Raw genomic sequence first — 23,472 nt, 5'->3', positions numbered from 1 at the left:
CACGTCATCACCATAGTCACACACTGCAGCCAATTTATGCAAAATCTAAATCCTTTCTGCATAGTTTTTATCCAAGGACAATTTCTGAATGGAACACTCTCCCAGAAAGCTTAATTCAGTCTCCAGACTTTGACCAGGCTCTACAGCAACATCTGTTTGGTTGACTTCGATTGTATTGTATTGTTACTTTGATGTCGCACAAAGGTTTTTCATGTTTTCCCTTTTTTTTTTCTCTCCGGCTGTTGGTCAACACATTTCATGTCATTACATTGCCTCTGTTTGTTAGTTTTGTGGGTGCTTCGTGTGATTTATTGCGTTTCTTGTGCGCTGTATATATGTATGCCACTCCTGCTAGGACCGGAATACTGGTCTGCAGTATCTTGAAATAAATGAAATAAATAAATATGTATCAAGAGACTCCTAGAACTCCCGATGTGCACCTCTACGCCTTCCATGAGGGTGCATAATAACTGGGAAGAATACGCAGAGGAAGTCTGTATGTCTCAGCTAGAGAGACTTAGCAGCACCACCACTGGCAGAGCCATCTTGCAGATGGCAGGCTTGCAGTCTGACCGTGGGCTGCACCTTAAAACTAACGTCCCCCCTAAATGTAGGGAGAAAATAGTGACACTGCCAGTCCCGAAGAATATGCATCCGGAGCATAATACCGAGAGGAGGAATAAGAGAGCCGAAGCGCTAACAAAACACTTCGGAAAAATGAATCCCGAAGAGGTTGCCCACGTGGACGCAGCTAGTGGAAAGTCTGGCGCGGCGGTTACAGCAGTAGTCAACGGACTAGGAGCCCCCAAGTCGGCAGCCACTATTTATGATCACTATTCGCAGCCATAACATAGAGATGACCGAAGAAGTTGCTATAGCGCTCGCTTGCGTTGGAAGGGAAGCAAAATTTTTAGTCAGCGATAGTAAAACTGCTATCTGGAATTTCATGAAACGCAGAATCTCGCCGGAAGCGGCGAAGATCCTGGCCGACAAAGAGTTGACCGGCAAAGTCAACCTAATGTGTACCCTAGCGCACGCATCTGTTCCTGGCAATGAAGCGGCACAAGAGTTAGCACGACTTATCTACTTGCGAAAACCGCAAAACCGCCGGATAACGAGAAGCTAGATAAACGCAGCCAAACATACTGTGAAATCACTGAGAATTAGAGATTAAACAGAAAACTACTGCCACCGCCGGATAAGAGACTAAGCAATAGAGAGGCGACCGCATGAATGGCGACTGTAACCTGGAAATGTCGTTAACGCAGTATTGCCCTTTCACATACTACCAGGGGAACAGGAAAACGAAAATAATCTTTGTAAAGCATGTGGGGAAGAGGCGTACTCTGGACCACATTATATGGGAATGCGTCGACTCCCCTGCAGTCGAGGAAAATATCAACAGCAGAGAGAGCTGGAAGCCCTGCTGCGGAGTGAAGACCCCGCTCGGAAGCAACAACCCATCCGCCTGGGGGCCGAGGCCGCGTACAGACAAAATCTCTTTGTTAGCCTTTAGTCGCGGAGGCTCCAGCCCCCATCCCCTAGGCCTGCGTGCCGGGGATGGGGAGTCAGGGGCCTCTATGTAAGGTGGACAATAAAAATTGTCATTCATCCATCCAACATGTGAGAGTTTGCATGGTGAAACGCTGGACGTGTTGGTGCGCCGAAGGCGGAGCGATGCACTTGCCGGACCAGCGTTCTGCGAGCTCACGCGCGAGTGGCGAGAACTGCGAAGCGCGTGCCGAACAGGAGAAGCGGAGAGGTGACGTGTCGAGAAACCGAGGTGTCAGGACGAGAGGAAAAACAGAAGCGGCATTCAAGCGTAGGAGTTACCAGAGGATGGATGTCTGACCCTTGCTGCTAAGAAGCCTATCTAGGATCACCAGTGCAAAGCCTGAAACCTTCAGCTTGCCGGGACGCTATTGACGGGTCTGGCGCCGGTCTCGGCTTTGATTATGCTGCCGCTGCCAAGTTCCTGAGGATAACGACGCAAGTTCACTGGGGTCTCGATTGGGTCCTCTCTGCTCTCGCTTCGACTTGGCTTTTCGTAGAACAATATTGAACGCTGCATTGCCGATGCCCCGCAGGTCACGCAAATACGTCCGCCCGTGCTACAAGAGATCCTTGCATTTCCTTGGAAAATCATCGGGTGAGCGTTTTCATTTAACTTGTAGTGGTTTGCTTGTTTTTGGTGTATATTTATTTATGTGTGATTTGTTATTCCTGTCCTAGCATTAAATTATGTAAAAAAAGGTTTGTTTTGTTTTCTTTTATATGTTCGTGATTTTGTTCGAACTTGCTCGCGATAGAGCCTCTATTTGCATTCGGGGACGCGTTCATCAGTTCTCGCGACACTTTTTCCGCCCTCGACAGGACGAAGATGAGCAACTTTAATTTAGGCCGGTGTTAAGAAAACTCAAGACAATGGGCACGTTGTAGGATTTAAGTGCAATGGGTAAAGAATTATGGTTGAAAGATGCTGAGTTGTGTTTGTGGGTTACTTCTGAGCACGAGAAGGAACGCGGTAAGCGACAGAAGGAACGCATTGCGCGGGCTGCATAACGCTACCATGCGAAGCCGCAATTGGAGGCTGGGAGGCGCTGATTGCGCCTTCAATTAAGGCCTGCAGAAGGTGGAGGTAATCGAATACCCACACCGGGAACATCAGTAACGTTTAGCCCACGCAAGTTGATCCAGTCTCTCGATGATTACAGGGATGACTTGGATTCGATCATTATCAGCTCGTCTGTATGCCCTTCGGCTTTAGGACAGCATTGGATACCTTTACACGTCTCCCGCGCATTCTGTTGCAGGAGACACATTGTTGTTCATAACATCAACGATGTTCTCTTAGCGACCTTTTCGTGGGAAGAACGTATTCGGAATTTACATAGGCCGTGTAACAGTGTACGCGAGCCTAGTCTACCGATGAAACCGCAGAACATTGTGATCGGAGCAATCAACGTATATTTTTTTGGGCACCAGCTTAGAGAAGGAACCATCCGGCCGTCGAAAACGGTGGGAGAAAAGCTCGCCAGAGCCGCGCTTTCGAAGACCAAGAAGCGAGCGCGTTCATTCTTAGGGCTTCCCCAGATACTACCATGATTTTATCCGTGGCTATGCCAAGGAAGTCCACCCCCAATGGAAATGACACGCAAGAATGAACCCAACCTTGTCTCGTGGACACCACAGAAGCAAGCCACTTTTTACGAGCTCAAGAAGGCGCTAATTTCTAAACTCGTTTTAGGAGCTATGGTTATTAGTAAGCTGTTTGTGCTTCACACATGTGTTTCTTAGATTAACGTAGGCACTGTTCTCCTACAGGAACATGATGGTGTTCTCCACCCGGCATTGTATGCGAGTCGTCAATTATTACCTCGCGAATCATGCTGTTTAGCGATCAAACGCGAGTGTTTGGCGATAGCCTTGGCTGTGGAAAAATTCCACATATTCCTCTAGAAATATTTCTTATAGTTCAGACTTACCACAAAAGCTTGCAATATATGACGAAAGCGAAGCACTAGAATACAACAAGGTTGATGACTGGGCACGTTAAGTATGAGCACTAGAATAGCAGGGTACTTCGCTGGAGCTTAGCATTGCTTGAGTATACCTTTATTGCAGAACACATAAATGGGCTGGAAAATGTAGGCGCTGACTGTTTGAGTCTTGTAAACTGCCAGAGGGTGATGATTAAACAGCTCTATAATCCAATGTTTACTATGGTTTCCTGTACAATGGTAGAGTGGTGGTTTGTTTATTTATTTCTCGCTTGTCAGGAATTTTTGTAGCGTGTGAATTTTGATCTTTGTGGTACACATTTATGGGCGTATATTGTTACTTCGTTTGAAGAATTTCGCCAAACGTGTAGTCAAGCTGACCACAGTTGGGCCGACAGATCGTGGTGAAACGGGGTTCGAGCCGAATGCACTTGTGACTTGTGGGGGCATCACATGTTTCCTACCTAAGTTTCAGATGTGATATGTGCATCTGATGTGCGGTATCGAACTCTTCTCCCTTCCGTTGTGAAGTGTGTTGTGTTATTGTAAACTGGACGGTTGTAATTGTGGTGTGCATTAGGTCAGTTTTTCTTTTATAAAACCTTTTGAAAGGGGGCACATGTGATGGTGCCCTCTTTCAAAAGGTGGTGAAACGCTGGATTTGATGGTGCGCGACTGCGGAGCGATGCACGTGCTGGACCGAAGTTGTGTGAAGGCGGATGCGAGTGGCGAACACGACGAAGCTCGTGCCGGGCACGGTAAGCGGAGAGGTGACGCATCGGGAAACCGAGGCGCCAAGGAATAGAGAAAAATTCAAAAACGGCATTCAAGCGTAGAGATCTTCCAATGGCAGTTGCCTGGTCCGTGCTCGTGGCCTCTCTAGACTAGCAGTGCAAACCAGAATAAGCCTTCAGCGTAACGGGATGCCATGAACGGGTCTGGCGCTGGTCTTGGATTTGGTTAAGCTGCAGCAGCAAAGTTCCTAGGGCTATCGAAGCAAGTTCTCCGGCGTCTAAAGTATTGGGTCCTCTCTGTTCTTGTTTCCATCTGGCTCTTCGTAGAGCATTCTTGAGCGCTTCACCACCGACGCGACGTAGCTCAACCAAACGTGTCCCCGCTGTGGCGGTGTTTTTTTTTTTTTGGCACCGAAAAGATTAACGCTATCACGTTAACATGGCTCGACGGACCATTCCGGCTCGACCGCACAAAGTGCTTGAGCAGCATTTTTGCGATACTGCTGACGTATTTAACTCACGCCTCTTTGCATATTCGAGCAAAAAAATCGAACCAAATCGTTCAATTCGGTCATTGAATCACTTCCTAAAATGCAGCTACTCATTAAACGTGAAGAATAAATTCAGTGCTACTAACCTTAGTGATGGAATCTTCCTTAAAGTATGTCTTGAGGTATAAATGGGCAACTCCCTCTACCATCAGACCTCTATGTGCAAACAGCTTTTCAATGCAGTCCTTTTTAGTAAACTGGATCGGGACACTAGGTTTAGATACGGCTTCCAGGAAACGGTTAAGTTTCTCTCGAATCTTCTTGGTCAATACGTCCGCAATATTTCGGATATAATACCATCCGCAATAATTAATTAATTTGTTCCTGCAAAAGAAATAACAAGCAACAGTTATTCTCAGAAATGTTCGTGCCACCATAACAAGAAAATGACATTTCGCTAACAGATTACCCTCTCGAATGCCTAGATTCATTAGTAGGCAAGGAAAAAGCTTGATTTGAAGCACTCTGGCAAAACATACTTAGAGAATGACGACATTCTACTAGAATCTAAAATCGAGTTTGGCACAGCGGTGCGAATTTAAAACAGTATACGCGCAAGACTATTAAATATACGGCACTGCCGATTATCCGATTGAAACCGCCCTACATATTTATGCTGAAGCCAGCCCAATGGCGGACTCAGTGGCGCCTTACATCTGTGTACAGAACAAAGGAGTAATTACAACCTCAAGTATCCTCAATAAAAAATATTAGTTACGGTTTAGCTTTGGTTGATCTTAGTTGAATTGCGCAAGCCACGATGGAAAGTTCATTTGCCTAATACATTATTCCCCTATCAGGTCGTATCAGTATAAGGTGCTACATTATTGGGGTACTTAAGCTTATCCTTTAAGGGTATGAAGTGAGAGCGCAAGCTACTAGTCCATATATAAAGTCACGCTTCAACCAAGCCTTATGGAGGCGCCTGCGTGTCGTAGGAGTAACAAGGATGCAAACGGTTCTAGCAGGCTTATGATGATATCACCCTTCCATATGAAAGGAGTGACCCGAGTTGGCAGCTCCTGCTAATGGCATAAGGGTAACGTGAATTCAAATGTCATGGCAGGCTGAGTTTTTTATGAGGAGACTGTAACTACGCCTCTTGACGGCCTAGCTACACCCTTCACGGCGTAGCTGCGGCAACCCGAGGTCTTGATTTGGCTGGCGTAGTGTTGCTTTCGCAACAAAATTCAATGCCCCCCCCCCCCCCCCCGTATCAAATGACTGGTTCATCATAGACTGGAACTCATGGCGTGTGTACTGGCTACCAGATTGTGTCACTAGTTCCTGAAAACCCTGAATGCGCCCTTAGAGGCGCCAATGCCTGGACTGGCTGGACGATAGCATTGCATTGGATGTTTAGTAAACCCACCCAGTAGAATAAATGTGCAAGTGTTTGCACACTCGAAATTCATCATCTTAGGGAGACATCAGGTTGGTACTACTGCACTAGAGCTTAGACACCTGTAGGCATCACGACGAGGGCAGATGGAGCTCGTCAGCTTCAGGAAACTTCCACATTATGGGAAAGAAAGCACAATATAAATGCGATGAAGACAGGATAACATATGGTCAAAAAAGTAACAAGTTGGATATCGAGAGTAGTAAAGCCGAGAAGCCGCGTCAGAAAGTGAGGTGGGAGGATGAGGTTAAGGAGTTCTTACTGGTCAAGTGGATTCACATAGCAGAACGTGTTAATTGGAGGAATATAGGAGAGGTCTTCGCACTGGAGTAGGTATAGGCCGGGCGATGAAGATGAGGACCTAAATGTGATCCGTATATGGTTTCGTAGTGGCATTCCGGGAATCGAGAAGGGAAGACTACTGCACCAGAGGAACGCTGAGGCCACGTTTGAATGTGCACACACGCTAAGGGGCCAGTGCGTTCGTGTGCTCGGCTACGTCAAGGCTCGCTAGAAATGCCCATTTTCAGAAAATAATATCTTGCCCTAATTGTAGTACATCTTCCTCCATTAATGGGCTCCGACCTTCCTCCCTTAAACAGATTGAGGTGTTCTTAGAGGAGAATGGCAAATGCAATATCTTCTCTGTCCTTTGAACGATTTTGTTTATTTTATTACAGAGGAAAGCCAAACAGTAGAAATCTTTAAACAATAAGGTAAACTGAAGTATTATGCGTGCAATCGCACATAGACCAACAGTGCAACCCTAGGATTCTGTTACCACAGACAGTGTGCTTAATGCAATACTTCATTACACTGACATGTCTCTGTTCTTGAAGGATTTGTCTGAGCTACAGCGAGGATAGGATCAGCTCTGACAGCCTTCAGTTTTTTAATGGCACGTGTTGTTTGCTCCGCTCGTGCTGCACTTTCTCGTGCAAACTTCTGCTTATCGGGCACCTTACCATAACTCGAAACCGAGCATGGCGAGAGGGGTGCTACCAGCCCCCCCCCTTTAAGCAAGATGCACGCAAAATAGTGGCGAGCATGGGAGGTTACGTCACAAAAGTCTTCAAGACTAGGCAAAGGTCGGTAATGGCGTGGTGTGGAAGCCTTTGGGAGGGTCTGTATTCCGGCGTCCTGGCAAGGTTTAATTGCGGTGGCCGACGTGGTGATAACCGGCAGTACAGAGTAGGAGCCAGAAGACAGGTGCCGAAACAGCCGTAAAAGAAAGATTGTAATAACGAGGCAATCCTCCGCTTTAGGTGGGGGAGTGAAGAGCCCACAATGGCGTCGAAAGGATATGCTGTGCAAGGCACATGGCATGTTGTTGCGAGTGATCATGTCTAAATTTGGAAACTTACGCTGTGTATGCCGAAGAAAATATGCCATCTAGATGGAGCCGATTTGAAGTAGAAGAGGCTGTGCGGCATTCACCACCTGAAGGGGAACCCAAGGAGAGAGGAAACACAGGTGCTGCTTGTGCATGGCTTGTGAACATTATTGTCTCTGCTTCTGTTCTGTTGAGAAGGTTGGGACGATCAAAGCGGGGTGCCTAAAATTGGAAGAAGTACACTCATCAGCTCTTGCCACAGGTGTCAAGAAAGCTTCCCTTTTCAGCATGCGACGCAGGCTGTAAACGCCAGGAGTGTTAATGAGGAGGTTGTAGAATGGGCGTGGTGTGAGTGAAGAAATGCCGAGGCGGCGAGGCAGGTGGCCCAGTGTGAACTTCGGGCAAAGGCACGGCTTAACAACTGGATGATAGCAGTAGTACGTGGCAGGAAAAGGGGAAGAGAGTGCAGGCGGTGCACGCTCTTCGGCGTTTTTTGTGCGCAACAGGACTCGATCCGGACTTGTAAAACGAACTGCCATGCTTGTATATTTTTTCATATGCCCTCTCCCACATTATCACCCATCGTGATATTCTTGCTTCCCTCCTTCCCCTTCCCCAGTGCAGAGTAGCAGGCCAGATTTCAATCATTCCGGCCAACATTTCTGCCTTTCCTTTAAATAAATCTATCTGCAGCAGGTTGTCATAGTGATGACATGGCTAGATGCGGCGGTGCTGAGAACTGTATGTCTACTTTGGAAGGCCTTTCTTCAATCCATTTTTTTTTTCAAATTATTTCATTTGTATTCGCACTGTTTGAAGTTCACGGAAAGTGGCAAAAATGATCTCAATGAACAAAATTTTCAATCATGCGGGAAATAAGATGCAATAAGGTTTATGATAGTCTATTATTTTCACTAGCGTTGTTCTGTTATGTAACTTTATTAATGCCACAATACAAGAACATTTCGCAATAATTTGGGTCACTAATCACGCAAGAAATATAGAAATGTGGCGTTTTAGGTATTTTACATTAATCTCGACCTTACAACAAAACATTTACGCTTTCACTGGTTGCTCTACTCAACGTTGAAAACTATTTTCCGTTGACTAAAAGAAGCGGGGTTTAAAACAATATGCATCAAATCTCACAAAAATGACTGTTTCTCGTTATTCAGGCTGCTCTACGGAATCAAGACCTTTGGGATAAATACTTGATATGTTTAATATTAAACGATACGAACTTTTTAGTATTTATTTTGTAAAAGCTTATGCGAGCAAATTTGTATGGCGGGAGAATTTTGTTTTCATTTCTATAAAACAGGCACATGGTAGGCACTGCCGAACTTTGACTTCATTGCAGAAAACACATATGCAACTGCGTAATAACGTGGTCTCGCGTACGCAGTCGTGTTTCTTACAATGTTATCTGCATCACTTGAAATGAATCGAAATGCATCGCAAGCAATATATTTTCGCCAGTTGGCTACATAAAATACTGGTGTCTCGAGACGCTCAGTGAAATCTGTACAGCATAGGTTTTGGATTTGCAACGTCAGTCAATGCCCACCTTTCCCTAAATCTGTGTGAGACTCAGACAGAAACATTATTGAACACCAAAGGCTTTACGATGGTTCATAATAGGCGATGTTCGCCAACAAACTATTTTTTGTTCCCTTTATTGTCTCCTTAGCGGTCCGTTTTCTTATAAATGTATCTTTAACTTTTCAATGCCTAAGTCGTTAGTGCCATACAAGTGACGCCACCAAAGCGGTCATGTTCATCAATTGATTTGAATTCATTGACTGACTACAATAACATTTTAGCAAGAAATGTTGCAATCGTAGCAAGTCTGAAACAGGTGCACTGTGGTAAACTACGACTGCAGTTAACACAGATAGAATTTCGAGGGCCGTTCTCTCTCTTACTTCTAATTCGAAACGTGCAGGCTAAATATTTTATTGCCTTTGCCCTATTCTTGTCTCCGGTAAATTTAAATTTATTTCTTTACTCCGCAAAAATATATCTTAACCTTGATCCTGCTGACGCCTCTTTCAATGTGCCACAGGCAGCCTTCAACGCACTTCGCGTTTTAACTAATTAGGAAGTATTACTTTGCCAATAATTATGTCCTCTTCGTGGCAGTAGAGGAATTTTGTAATCATACTAAACATCAAAAGCAGTGCAAAGCAGCATTCTCAGAGGGCTTCTTTTTCTTCTGCTGATCCCTTGCAGAAACTGGCTCTACAGAGCATATGCGAGCAATAATTTGATGTGGTGACATCTCATTGTTCTGCGTGACGCCACATTTCTGCAGCGCGCCGCTGTACTGGGTAATGGAATATAAAACAATATGATTCCTGCCGCCGAAACAATTTTAAAATTCCATGTGAGTTTATACTTTGCAAATAAGATAAGAACTTGATGTCAAAATAAGGCATCTGGAACGCCTTCATTTCTAATACAGGCCTGGGTATGAGAAGAAATGCAGTTCTCGAATAATTTTGAGCACCTTATTCTATAAACCGCTCTGTTAAATCTGTTGAAAAGCGTTAGTGATTTCTAACTTTCTGTACAGGAACTTATACAGGAAGCGTAAATATTGCTTCAGGTGAAGCGTAAATGATACGTTTCCAAAAACTCCACATTTTTGCATGTTTAGTGACCGCAGGAAGTGCGCGAATTCTTAAATTGTTCTAATCATGAATCCACATGAAAGAACAACGCTGTTGCAATATTCTAAAGATATATCCGTAACAGCACCTTGGTTTGAATGCAATTTAGTTGTTTGTTTCTGATGTCAATAAGTACACTTTACCGAAAACTTCAAGCTGCGATTGCGTGAACAAAAAAAGTGCTCAATATATAATTTTACAAAAGAAATTTCTCAAAATTGCCAACATTCCCAATATTATGCAGCAAAAATTGACGGTGGTCGTTCATGAAGCATTGCAAGTCTCCCGTAGAATTACCCTATGGAATTAATTAATCTTGCGATAATTTTGGAAGTAATCGTGCGCAGTGAACATAACGGTTCCAGGTTATGCCGAAGAGGTAGCCTTACGATAGCCCACGTGGTCGAGAGAGAAACTCGGCGAGATTTATTAAATACCGCTTGACAGCGTACTGTGTTGTCCAATGCGCCGCGATTGCTGCTTTCACATTTTGCGACTGACGAAAAAGATTTCCGTTTTTGGTGTCGCTAGATAAAAAGTGTGCGGCTGTTCATAGCGCGATTTCCGTCGCGTTTACTACAACCGCTGGCGCTTATATTTGAGCAAGCAGCATTAGAAAGCTGTCGAACTAAAACTAATGACATTTTCATACTCTCAGTGTAGGTTTGTACAGGACTACGGACATAATGTACCCATATCCAGCAGCGCGAGAAAGAGGGGGGCTAAAGAAGGACGACGCAGGACGAGCGCTGACTCTCAACTAAATTTTATGCGGTGTGGTAGAATACTTATACGCATGGGCAAAAGAAACCACCCAAAAAAGGAAGGAAAGGTTTGAAAACGCGAAAATAATAACAAAAAAACATGAATAGTTTGTGAAATGTTGAATCATGCTCACCTACACCTGACGGGTTACCACGTGCATCGCCAAACCGAACATATTTTTTAGCAGACTTTGAAATTGCATATCTGGGCAGAAGATGACAAAGAGGTGGCCTACTTTCCACATACTTTTTATATTCGTTGTTTCTTGCGCTTTTAAAGCTTTCCTTTCTTTTTTGGTGATATCTTTCGCCCATGATAATAGGTAGTCTACCATAGTGCATAAAATTTTATTTCAGAGCCAGCACTCGTCATGTGTCGTCCTGCCATAGTGCCCGTCTTTTTCGTGATGTTTGATATAAATAGATACTAACTCGACCAAATCGCTGTACCTTTACATTAAGTAAGCAAAAAAGTTCGCAAATGACAGAACCTGTTTTTGTGAATATAAATGTGAGTTCCTTATAATATTGAGGCATAAATATGGGCCGAAATTGAAATCTCTCACAGTTGACGCTCAGCTGAAGGTTATTTTTTAATCAGGTACGTATGATATACAAGAACAATTTAAATTTTCAGTACGACGCTGAGTTGGCTTTTCTGCAAATTTAATTGGCAAAATGTCATTAGTCAGCACAATATAAATGCCCCCCCCCCCAAAAAAAAAAAAAATAAAAATAAAAAAAATATCCACTTTTCTTCTCCTTCATCGAGTATACAAACGTTTTTGAGTTTTAAACATAAAATGCGCGAATAACTCTATTGTATAAATATCCTCTGCCGGGAAAGCTAAATAAACTCAATATCAAGGGCCACTTTCTGCATTTCATATTTCAACCGGCAGTACAGTGTAGGAAATTTGAAAGTCAGGCTCATATGGGGTGCTACCAACTCTCACTGTGACGAGGGGAACCAGTAAAAAAAAAAGACAAGGAGGATGAGAAGATACGTACACCACGACGACTGGACTATCAATTGTCTTTATTACAAACAGCAAACACCCGCAAGGCTGCAAGGCATGCTCAGCAAAAACAGCGCCACAATCCGGAAATCACAAGGGGGAAAACACTCAAATCTATCGTCGGCAATTTAGGAAGGGAATTCCTTTTACAACAAGCGCACCGATATCTTACTGATGCAGCTATTGCTATTCACACGGAAGAACAAGGCCTCTAGAATTCTGCGCTCTTCTTAGCAATTACCTCTGCCAAGGATGGTAAGACTGCCTAAAAAAAGGGTAGCAACCAGGCTTCCTACATTAAATAAGTTATGTTAAACCGAATTTCAATGTTCAGAAAATGCTACAGAAAAGCAAAGCCCTTGCGAAATATTCAACTCCAGGTAATGCTGATTGTAATAAAGACGTTTGCGGCTAATATTGTGTGTTCAGGTTCCAGCAGTTTCTTTGTAATCACTTTTATCAATATGTTGCCTTGAATTTTTAAATACAATGTGCACCTTAGCTCTCTATAAATCTCGGTGTTTACATGACGCCAGCCTATTCATGAAGCACACAGCCAAGTTTCAAGGTTTTTGTCACTGACGCAGTCTGCTTAAAGCCTTGCATTTGTTTATTTTCTTTTACTTCTGAAAAAGAAACCTTACAAGGAGAATTTTACACCATCATTTTTTTCTTTTCTTGAATCTCACCTAGCGGAAAGCTGAATCTGAAGGATACTGTTGTGTTTTAAAATATTTCCTGTTGGCTTTACTTTCAAATTTTATAACTAATCAAAATGTATGATATCTTATGGATTGTTGTCGGAAGTAGGCCTCGAAGAAAAACCGGCTTTCATCCCTTTCTGCTGAAGATAATTATACAGAAGTAAAATTTCTCAAGTAAGTAATGAATACCCCCATATGTAATATGGGGTATTACATGTAATACCTCCAAAAAGGGGGTCTTAAAGGAAATAAAAATAAAATAAAAATTAACAAAGCTATTGTTTTTGTAGTGCAATATTTACAGTGTTTGAAAATATACATATGGTCTGAATATGAGGCAGCAATGATAGCAAAAGCACGATTACCGTTTTTATAGCCGAGAGAAAATCTGAGATCATCTTTTCCTTATAGTAGTGGCCCTATACATCAAGATGCCTAAAACTACGTGTCCTGTTAAACGCAATGTACACGCAGGTTACCCGCCATATCATTGGTCTCACCTATTACGATGATAAAATAATGATAATATTACAGTGATAAAATATAAAAATTATTATAAAGTTACACAGCCAAATTCAGCATGGCATGCTCACCGGAAATATTCACTGCTATTTATTGATAGGTTCATATATAAAACAAAATATGTACAGATTTCACAGATATATATATATATATATTGTAACGTAACGTTACACAGAAGGCGCTCTGGCACTCTGACACCGAAGAACACCAACAGCCAGTCAGGGCAGCACGAAAGCGGAGCACCGTTTCGCTTCGTCGTCTTCTCCGAATCGCCGGTTCAAATCTTCTTCGTCTGTGAATGGCATGTGTCATTGCCCCCCTTCTTGGCAGCATCGCCTCGATGCTGCAAATGCTGCTTGATGCGATGAGTTGACAGATGTTATGCTAGGTTGGTGTGGGATACCACAACACAAAACGGGGCACCATCAGTCTCAAGAATAGTCAGCGGGGCGATCGTGGTAGGGTTTCATCCGGACGACGTGTACAACATCAGTGAACTTGCGTCGTCTGCGGCTTGAGGGATCTTGGGTCGCGGATTCAACTTCGTAAGTAACGTCGCTGAGGCGGCGGAGGACACGATATGGGCCGAAGTACCGGCGCAGCAATTTTTCAGACAGCCCACGATGACGAACGGGCGTCCAAATCCAGACATAGTCTCCAGGCTCGTAGGCAGCGAAGCGCCGTCCCTTGTTGTAACGGTCAGCGTCTAGTTGCTGTTGTAGGTATATGCGCTCCCTTGCCAGCTGCCGTGCTTCTTCCGCACGCTGGGTAAAACTAGCGATGTCCAGGTCAAGCTCATCTTCGTCGTCGGTGTATACGGGCAGCATTGCATCCAGTGGAGTGGTCACTCGACGGCCGAAGACAAGCTCGAAGGGTGTTAGCCGCGTCGTCTCCTGAAGTGCCGTATTATATGCGAATGTGGCATATGGGAGGATTTGATCCCAGGTCTTATGCTCTATATCCACGTACATAGACAGCATGTCAGCCAGAGTTCTGTTTAGCCTTTCCACCAAGCCATTAGTTTGCGGGTGGTATGCCGTGGCCCGTCTGTGGCTAGTATGTGTAAGGTCCAGTACAGCCTTAGTCAGGCGGGCCGTAAAAGCTGCCCCGCGATCGGTAATGATAACAGCAGGAGCGCCATGACGCAACACGATGTCGTGGACAAAAAACTCTGCGACTTCGGTGGCAGTTCCATTTGTGAGCGATGCGGTCTCAGCATATCGGGTCAAGTAGTCTGTCGCGACAACAATCCAACGCTTTCCATTACTTGACTTCGGGAAAGGACCAAGAAGATCCATCCCCACTTGTTGGAAAGGAGTTTTCGGTGGAGCGATCGGCTGAAGAAATCCAGCTGGTTTCACGGGTGGAGTCTTTCGGCGTTGACAATCACGGCAAGTTTTTACGTAAGATCGCACTGAAGGTAATAATTTCGGCCAATAGTATTTCTCACGAATTCTTGCAAGCGTACGACTAACTCCAAAGTGGCCGGAGGACGGTTCGTCGTGACAAGCGCTTAAGATGTCAGGCCGTAGGTGCGTAGGCACTACGAGTAGAAATGTCTCTTTGGATCTTTCAAAATTGCGCTTGTAGAGAACTCCACTTCGTAAAGCGTATGACTGCAAGCCACGACGAAAAACAAGCGGTACTCTACCACCGTGTCCTTCCAGATAATCGATGAGCGGCGCCAGCTCCGGGTCCTTGCGTTGAAGGTCAGCCATATGGGATTGGGTAATGGCCCCAACAAAGGGAAAATCGTCGGCGTTTTCCACTGCAGTGGAGTCCAATGGCGCGCGTGACAAGCAATCCGCATCTTGGTGTTTATGTCCCGACTTATACACGACAGTGACGTCATACTCTTGAAGACGGAGGCTCCAACGAGCTAAGCGTCCAGACGGGTCTTTAAGGCTTGCCAGCCAGCACAAGGAATGATGGTCGCTGACAATACGGAAGGGTCGTCCATACAAATATGGTCGAAACTTGCTGATGGCCCAGATTACCGCAAGGCACTCCTTCTCCGTTGTCGAATAGTTCGCCTCTGATCGTGAGAGTGTTCGGCTCGCGTAGGCGATAACTCGTTCTATTCCGCCTTGCCACTGAATGAGTATCGCGCCGAGGCCAACGTTGCTGGCATCAGTATGAACGTCGGTTGCGGCGTCTTCATCGAAATGGGCGAGTATTGGGGGTCTGTGTAGGCGGCTTCTAAGCTCCTGGAAGGCTTGTTCTTGATCGTCTCCCCACAGGAAGGGTATGCCTTCTCTGGTTAGTGCTGTCAGTGGTTCAGTTATCTTAGAAAAATCTTGGACGAAGCGTCGGTAGTATGAGCAAAGACCTAGAAATCGTCGAAGTGCCTTTTTGTCGGTGGGGCGTGGAAAATTTGACACTGCGGTAGTCTTCTCGGGATCAGGGAGAACGCCCTGTGCACTGACAACATGGCCGAGAAAGCGTAGTTCCTTGAAAGCAAAGTGGCATTTCTCAGGCTTGATCGTTAGTTGCGCGCCTTTGAGTGCTTGAAGCACGATGCGCAACCGCTCCAAGTGTTGCTCGAAAGTAGGCGAGAAAATAACGACATCATCTAAGTACACCAAGCACGACTGCCACTTCAGACCTGATAAAACCGTGTCCATCATACGTTGGAACGTGGCCGGTGCAGAGCAAAGACCAAACGGAAGCACCTTAAACTCGTATAGGCCGTCGGGCGTCACAAATGCAGTCTTCTCTCGGTCTCTCTGATCCACCTCGATTTGCCAGTATCCGCTTTTGAGGTCTAATGATGAGAAGTACCTGGCGTCGCGTAGTCGGTCGAGGGCATCATCAATCCTGGGCAGCGGATAGACGTCCTTTTTAGTCACGTTATTTAACTTTCGGTAATCGACACAGAATCTCAAGGTGCCATCTTTCTTTTTGACAAGGACCACTGGCGATGCCCATGGGCTCGTCGAAGGCTGGATCACGTCGTCCGCAAGCATTTCATCCACTTGCATTTTAATGGCGTCACGTTCCTTAGGAGAAACCCGGTACGGGCGCTGGCATACCGGTAACGTGGTCTCATCGGTGATGATGCGGTGCTTGGCGACAGGAGTACGACCGACCTTAGAGCCTGTGGCGAAGCAGTCTGCGAAATCGCTCAGAAGAGCCGAGAGAAGATTCCGCTGATCGGGCCTCAAGTCGGGGTTAATTTTAACGGTCTGCAGAGCATGACAAGGTGCGGCCTCCTCTTTAGGGTTCGCTCCGGTGGTGCATAAATGAGGCAAGGCAGTAACATCGTGAAGGACGGCAACAGCCGTGTCCTTGGCGAGATGCCGCATCTCCTTAGCAAAATTTGTCAGGAGGACAGTAGCACAACTGTTCTGGAGTTGTACGAGTCCTCGAGCAACGGCTAATTCCTTCTCGAGTAGTAGCGGGAGGTGCCCATCCGCGATGCCCTCGTAATCGTGGAATAAGTCATGCTTTACAAGAACCAACACACTAGAACGTGCCGGAACCCTCACGTCATCGTCGACTATACGCAAAACGTTCAGACCCGAATCTTCGTTTTCAATGCGCGCCACGGCTCGTTTCGTCGAAAAGGAAACACGCGCTTCTTTCAGGTCAATGACAGCGCTGTTGGTCTGCAGGAAGTCTAGACCAAGGATCAAGTCTTTTGAACACTCAGGAAGCACGATAAATTCTCCGACATACACAAAACCACGGATGCCGGCCCGCGCTGTGCACTTGCCTGCAGGTTCGATCAAGTGGCTTCCCGCCGTGCGAATTTTCGGGCCGGACCAATGTGTCAAAACTTTCTTCAATTCTCGGGCGAGACCACGGCTCATTACTGAATAATCGGCACCAGTGTCGAGTAACGCGATGACATCCACTCCATCAATCGTTACACATAAATCGGAGGTAGTATGCCGGATGCTGTCGCTACCTGACACAAGCGAAATCTCGTCGGGTCGGCCTGACGATGACGGAGGATCTTCACATTTCCCGACATCAGCGACCCTGCCTCCGAAGGCCGCTGGTATTAGTTTTCCCGGCTAGGGCTGGGAGAGGAGCGGCGTCGGGAAGAGTGGGGACTTGTCGAACGGTAGCTCGTCGGGGACGTAGACCGACGCTCTTGGTAACCGGACGTGACGGGATACTGTCGCGCTGCAAGGTCGCTTGCAATCTCAGTAGGCCGTTCGTCATTCCGAGGGTGGAGTTCCTCCGAGGCGAAACCCCGCATGTTGACGCGGCGGTACGGGCACGCCCGGTAAAGGTGACTGGCTTCCCCGCAATGATAGCACAGGGGGCGACGGTCCCGGGGCCGCCATACTTGACGGGGTCGCTGGTAGATTGGCGGAGGGGAGTAGTGAGGCCCCATGCGGCTCCATGCGAGGCCCTCCATGCGAGGACCCTGCGGCTCCATTGCTGGAGCTGCGGCGTTGATACTATGGTCCGGCGGGGGAGCCCTACGTAAGACGGACGCGTAGGTGGGCCTCGCGTCGATCGTCTGGTGGGGAGCGCGCTGCTGGGGAACGTCAGCAACTTGCTGAGCTGCCATACGCACCTCGTCCCGGACGACTTCAGCCAGTGGAGGAAAAGCTGTTGTGTTGCAAGGCATCCGGAGCGCTTGCAGTTCCTCCCGCACGACAGACGGATCAGATTTCGTAGTGCGTCCATGTCGCTGCCGATATGCACAGGAGGTGCGTCGGACCCAATGATGTTCACGTCACGGTGGTACTGACGGGCTCGGTGTTGCAGCGTTGTCTCCATGGTCGCTGCCTCGCTGAGAAACTCCGCCACAGTGCGCGGTGGACTGCGCACCAGTCCCGCGAAAAGTTCTTGTTTAACACCCCGCATCAGGTGACGCAGTTTCTTATCTTCAGGCATTTGTGGGTCTGCACGCTTGAAAAGGCGTGTCATGTCCTCAAAGAACATACGCACGCTCTCGTTCGGGCGCTGATTGCGCGAGTGTAGCGCAGCTTCTGCTCGCTCCCGGCGGTCGGCGCTAGGAAAGGTGGCTTTGAAATCACGACAGAAGGCTGCCCAGGATGGGAAGGCAGCCTCATGGTTTTCAAACCATGTCCGTGCAGACTATTCAAGAGCGAAATACACGTTGTGGAGCTTGCGCTCATCAGTCCACCCGTTGTAACGAGCAACTCGCTCGTAGTTCTCAAGCCAGTCCTCGGCGTCCTCGAACACGTCGCCATGAAAGGAGGGGGGTGTTCGCGGCTGATGACACAGGATGTGGGTAGGAAGCCTGCTCTCAGATGTCATTGCAGCAGGTTCTACGTCCGTCTGAGGATGCGTCGTCCTGGTAGCGGCCGGAAGGGGTCCGAATTCAGGAGGCTCTCCACGTAGGCGGCGGCCGAAACGTTGATGTACGGGGGTAAGCTCCGTATTGACAGGTTGATTATGCAGGACTGGATCGATACCTGGCAATTCCTCCACCAGATTTGTAACGTAACGTTACACAGAAGGCGCTCTGGCACTCTGACACCGAAGAACACCAACAGCCAGTCAGGGCAGCACGAAAGCGGAGCACCGTTTCGCTTCGTCGTCTTCTCCGAATCGCCGGTTCAAATCTTCTTCGTCTGTGAATGGCATGTGTCAATATATATATATATATATAGCCCTCCACGTATCTTCTTTCATTTCTACATACCATGATCTTCTTCTTCCTCTTGTACATACCATCATCATCGTCCCGCGGCGCCGGCTCCGGCACGCGCTTGGGATTACTCCATCAGATTAAACGCTGACACGGCATACCTTGCCTTGCCTGCACGACCTTGCCGTCTGGACCTGGCCTTCTTTCCCAATATATATATATATATATATATATATATATATATATATATATATATATATATAAAAGTGAAAAATTGCTTCATGCTGTTTCCAAGTTTATTTGTAGTCGACGTTTCGGCAGGAGCCCTGCCTTTCTCAAGACTCTTGAGAAAGGCAGGGCTCCTGCCGAAACGTCGACTACAAATAAACTTGGAAACAGCATGAAGCAATTTTTCACTTTTATGTAACCTGTAACCTCTAGCAACCAAGTACGTCTATTTACTTATGCTATATATATATATATATATATATATATATATATATATATATATATATATATATATATATATATATACATATCACAGTGGCCGATACACGGATAAAAGCCCCGATATTAATATCGCTCGGACGGCACACATTGATCGGGTTTAATGTCTTAGAATTGCATGTCCACTGGTTCTATCCCAAGTAATGCTCTTGTAATACTCTAGTAAACGCTAGTATTGCTCTAGTAATATAGCATAACATTAAATCGCGATTAGTGCGCTAACTACTGACGATATTACTATCGGGGCTTATCTTTTTATTCGTTACTGTGATAAAGAATAAAAATTAACTTTTACGCTTTCAGAACCAGACGACAATTTTGTCTACTTACACATCCAGGCTGGACAGATAGGGAACCAGCTTCTTAAAGTATTCTTCATTGTGAATGCCCATCATTGCTTCATCCGATATTATCCTGTCGGCTTTTTTGAAATCTGCTTGCAAAGCAGCGATCAGGGGAAACTTGAAAAGAAAAATGTAGACTAGTTTTTAGAAAGGCGTTCTCTGGCTGACATTCATGGGATCATGGTGAAATAAACGTTCTAAACCGTTTACTCCAGTAAAATATATTTATTAAAGTATTTCGCCAATGTCAAAACTACCGTCCAGTAGATGATGATTATGATGATGATGCCCATTGTAACTAGGTCATGTACAGCCATGTATGTCATGTCCGCGATTTGGGTACAATGTTTACACCGCGGGCCCAGTATCGACGGGTTCCGTCTGCTTAGCGGGAGTGGGTTGAAAAAAAAAAAAAACTCCGCCTGCAACTTCCTCCATATAACCTCTTCCAGAATTTTGTCTGGAAGAGATTATAATTTTGTGTTCTCGACACAGTGTCTGTTTTTCTAATCTATAATTATTTAGAATCTCAAGATACATTTTCAACTCCTCGCTCTGAAGGGGTTTTCTGCTCAACGAAGCCGCACTTGTATCCCAGTGTGTGGGTCATCGGGAAAGTACGTGCGTGGTCTCGTTTCCTCGCAGGCCCTCGTGGCCCGGACTCCAGACGAGATTAACCAGCTTTGCCGGTGGCGGTCCAAAGCCAGAATTTTAAATGCTTCGGCAGATACCCTGCCGGCCTTATAGTTAGGAGAGCTGATAGGAAAGTGATTACAGTCACCTTTGAATTTTTCGGAATTAGAGCTAGCGCAAGGGCCACCTCCTCGCCGCTGTGGCGTCCCTCTGCCGAATGCCGCAGCGCGACACTGGGTGCCTGTCTTCCCTGGTTGCTAGGGTTACGAAACCCTTTCTGCGTTCATATTCCGCGGCGTTCGTGTAAACGACGTCCTGTCTGTTTACTATTTTTCTTCTGTAAGGCTTTCGCTCTATCGTTTCTTCTACCTTCATGGTGGAAGGGTGCATGTTCTTTTGGAGTGGTGAGATTCTTATGAAGGCGAAAGCCTTTAATGATTCTCTGTTATTGACAGGATGTTGTGGACAGAATGTTGTCAACAGAGGTGTCAAGCTTCCTAAAGCGATGGTTAAAAATAAAATATAGGCTTTTGCGTCGCCGCAAATCGAACCTCCATCCTTTGGATTACTAGCCAAGCGCTTAACCAATGGCGCCACGCACCCGATCGTGAAACGTTCTTCATAATTCCCCTTGTCTACAGTAAGGATGATAGCGGGATTCCGCGAGTGACAGATACTACGCCTCTTGTTTCCTCTAATGGAATCATGAAACACCCGTGAATTTTGATACTTCAGTGAAATGCTGGTTGTGTTCTACAAGGGGCATTCGATGTACCATCACGACAGGTTATGACGTCACAAGGCGATACATATATATACGAGATATACGGAACGACGGAGAGAGCGGGCGTGCCTTCCGTGGGTTTCGCAAATTTCGGTAATTTGGGAAATTTGTGGACTCAACATTTTGGAAGTTTGTGTCGAATCGACCGAACGCATTAAGAGAACCAAAAGAATAGCAGTGTTTCCATGGTGGGTCTCATTTTTTCGATTTTTGTCGGACTTCGTGTGTTCAGTGGAATAGGTGGCAAAGCAGGCCTAACGCGGTCTAGCCTTTAAATACATTTTCGCGCTACGCTATAAACCATGAATATTTATACATATTTATCGAAATGTTAAACCAACTAGCCCTCATTGCTGCTTTGCTAGCAGTCTATCCTATCGCGGCAACCGGGGATCGCGGCGGCCCCATCAGCTCCCACCCCTAATCTCGCAACACCTACTGAAGCTAGGAGAATGGAAATTGTTGAAGGAACGCTGGTAGATTCGGAGAAATTTGAAGTAATTGGCCAGTGGTATACCAACAAAAAGAAGAGGTATGTGCCACTCGAGAAGATCGCTCAACAAGTTGAGAAGCAGCGAGCTGTTGAGAGCATGTGGAAAGGAAAATGCCGCCAAATTGTGTTGAGCAGCAGCATGCTCGCATACCGGATGGCACCGAGTAGATCATTTTGAGGCCACTTGGTGACCTCATGTGTGTACTGAAATCTGGCAACGCAATCTTCGCTGACGCAATAATGGAAGCTGTTATGCGCCCTGGTGAGGGAGGGGAAAGCGTAATCTTGACGAATTAATGCCAAGCAGCACTCGATCCTCGTGGCGACTACAAGCGCCGAAAGGAAGAGACGCTACGCGATAACGCACCTCGTGTTCGATGTGGAGACGATTGCCTTGACCCAAGTAGTACACATTACGTGGCCCACGTTTTCCATCTGGGCATTATATAGGCATGGAAAAGGCTAACATAGTACATATGCCCACATCTGGCCCTCAAAGGTGCCTCTTGGGGAATATTAGCACCGATGCAAAGAAAATTCGGTCTTTGTGCAGAAAACGCCTGGGCTAATCTAATTGGGGCTACACACTCATAAGCCCAATATGTCCCGCATGCGCCGCGGTGAGGCTAAATACGGCTATGCCCACACATTTGCCAGCACACCAGCCATTTTCATATTTAGCGACTCTAAGACCGCAGTCCGCAACTTTGCAAAGGGTAGAATCTCTTCCTCTGCGCTCAATATCCTTAAGCACTCCTCCCCCCCTTCCCGATCTATCCAACTATTTTGGGTTCCGGCTCACGCGGGGCACCCTGGAAATGAGGCGGCAAATTCTATCGCTTGCGAAATGACCGACCGAGCTGGCCCCCTCCACCCCGGGATGGACACGCGTGACTCCCTCCTCACCTTCCATGACATCACCCTCCACTACCGCAACTCCCGATTATCCCTCCCTCCCCCTCACAAGTCCCTATCTAAAATCGAACAGAATACGTGGCGCCATTTACAGGCCCACACTTTCCTCTCCCCTGCACGCCTTGCCCTTATTCACCCTGGTGCCTTCTCGCCCCAATGCACGCTTTGCAGCTCTCCCCGAGCAGACTATGCTCATATTCTTTACTCTTGTCCGGCGCACTTTCCCCCCGTCTCCTGGCAAATAAACAGCCCGCAGCTGTGGGAGGCTGCTTTGGCCAGCTCGGAGCCGCATATTCAACAGCGGCTTACGACCTGGGCAGCGGAAGTCGCCGCCAGGCGTGACCTGGAGGCCACGACCAGCAGCCGGAAGGCCACCCACGGAACGGCGGCAACATAATTTTACTTTTTTTTAATTTTTTGGCCTTCAATGAATAAAGTTTGTACCACCACCACCCACACATTGCCTACATGGGACCCTTAAGGGTTACTCACTGGTAGGTCGAACAGAAATGTGGGCTTCATGCGTGAAATTCCTGGGCTGCCCCAAATGGGGCTGCCCACCAGAAACCTAGATAATTTTGCGCATAGTCTGTAGCGGGGCGGAAAAGTGCTCCTGCCCGCTTCGGCCTGCATCGGTCTCTTGTGGGGCACTTTAGGGCAGATCCAGTGCAAATGTAGGCCTAAAACAAATAAAATACGGGCTAGCCCGAATGGGGCTGCCCACTCAAAAGCCGAATAGGGCCCGCATGGTTTGCGGCCCGGCTTAAAAGCAGGCATGCCGCCACGCTGCCCAGATAGGTATTTCTTGGGTACTTGCGGGCAAATGCAACTTATGTTCGTATTCTATTCGGTAAAAATAACATCAGTTCAAATAGTGGAGAAGCTGTCACTTGGAGTCGGCTACAAACTAATACCTTCATGAACCCGGTCTGGGCATTTCACTCGCTACCAGAGTGACCCTCGGCCACATATTTTGGGAGTGCCCAGAATCCCCAGGGATAGGACAAAATATAATAGGTA

At 46.6% G+C, this 23,472-nt stretch overlaps 1 protein-coding gene across 1 annotated transcript in view; it reads right to left on the bottom strand.

Annotated features, from left to right (window-relative positions):
• LOC146174407 (neprilysin-like) overlaps window positions 1-23,472 on the bottom strand; it is a 195,351-nt gene that overhangs the window by 136,379 nt on the left and 35,500 nt on the right. The window contains exons 6-7 of the mRNA XM_084585389.1: window positions 19,614-19,744; window positions 4,872-5,109 (exon numbers count right to left, since the gene is read on the bottom strand). Coding sequence (XP_084441515.1) covers window positions 4,872-5,109; window positions 19,614-19,744 — 369 coding nt within the window. The remainder of the gene's footprint in view (window positions 1-4,871; window positions 5,110-19,613; window positions 19,745-23,472) is intronic.

This window comes from Amblyomma maculatum, chromosome 11, assembly GCF_055883805.1.
Source record: "Amblyomma maculatum isolate TAMU_Amacu chromosome 11, ASM5588380v1, whole genome shotgun sequence".
NCBI classification, from domain to species: Eukaryota; Metazoa; Arthropoda; class Arachnida; order Ixodida; family Ixodidae; genus Amblyomma; species Amblyomma maculatum.
Note: the sequence above shows the minus strand (reverse complement) of the source record. Positions and strands in the feature narration are given on the sequence as shown.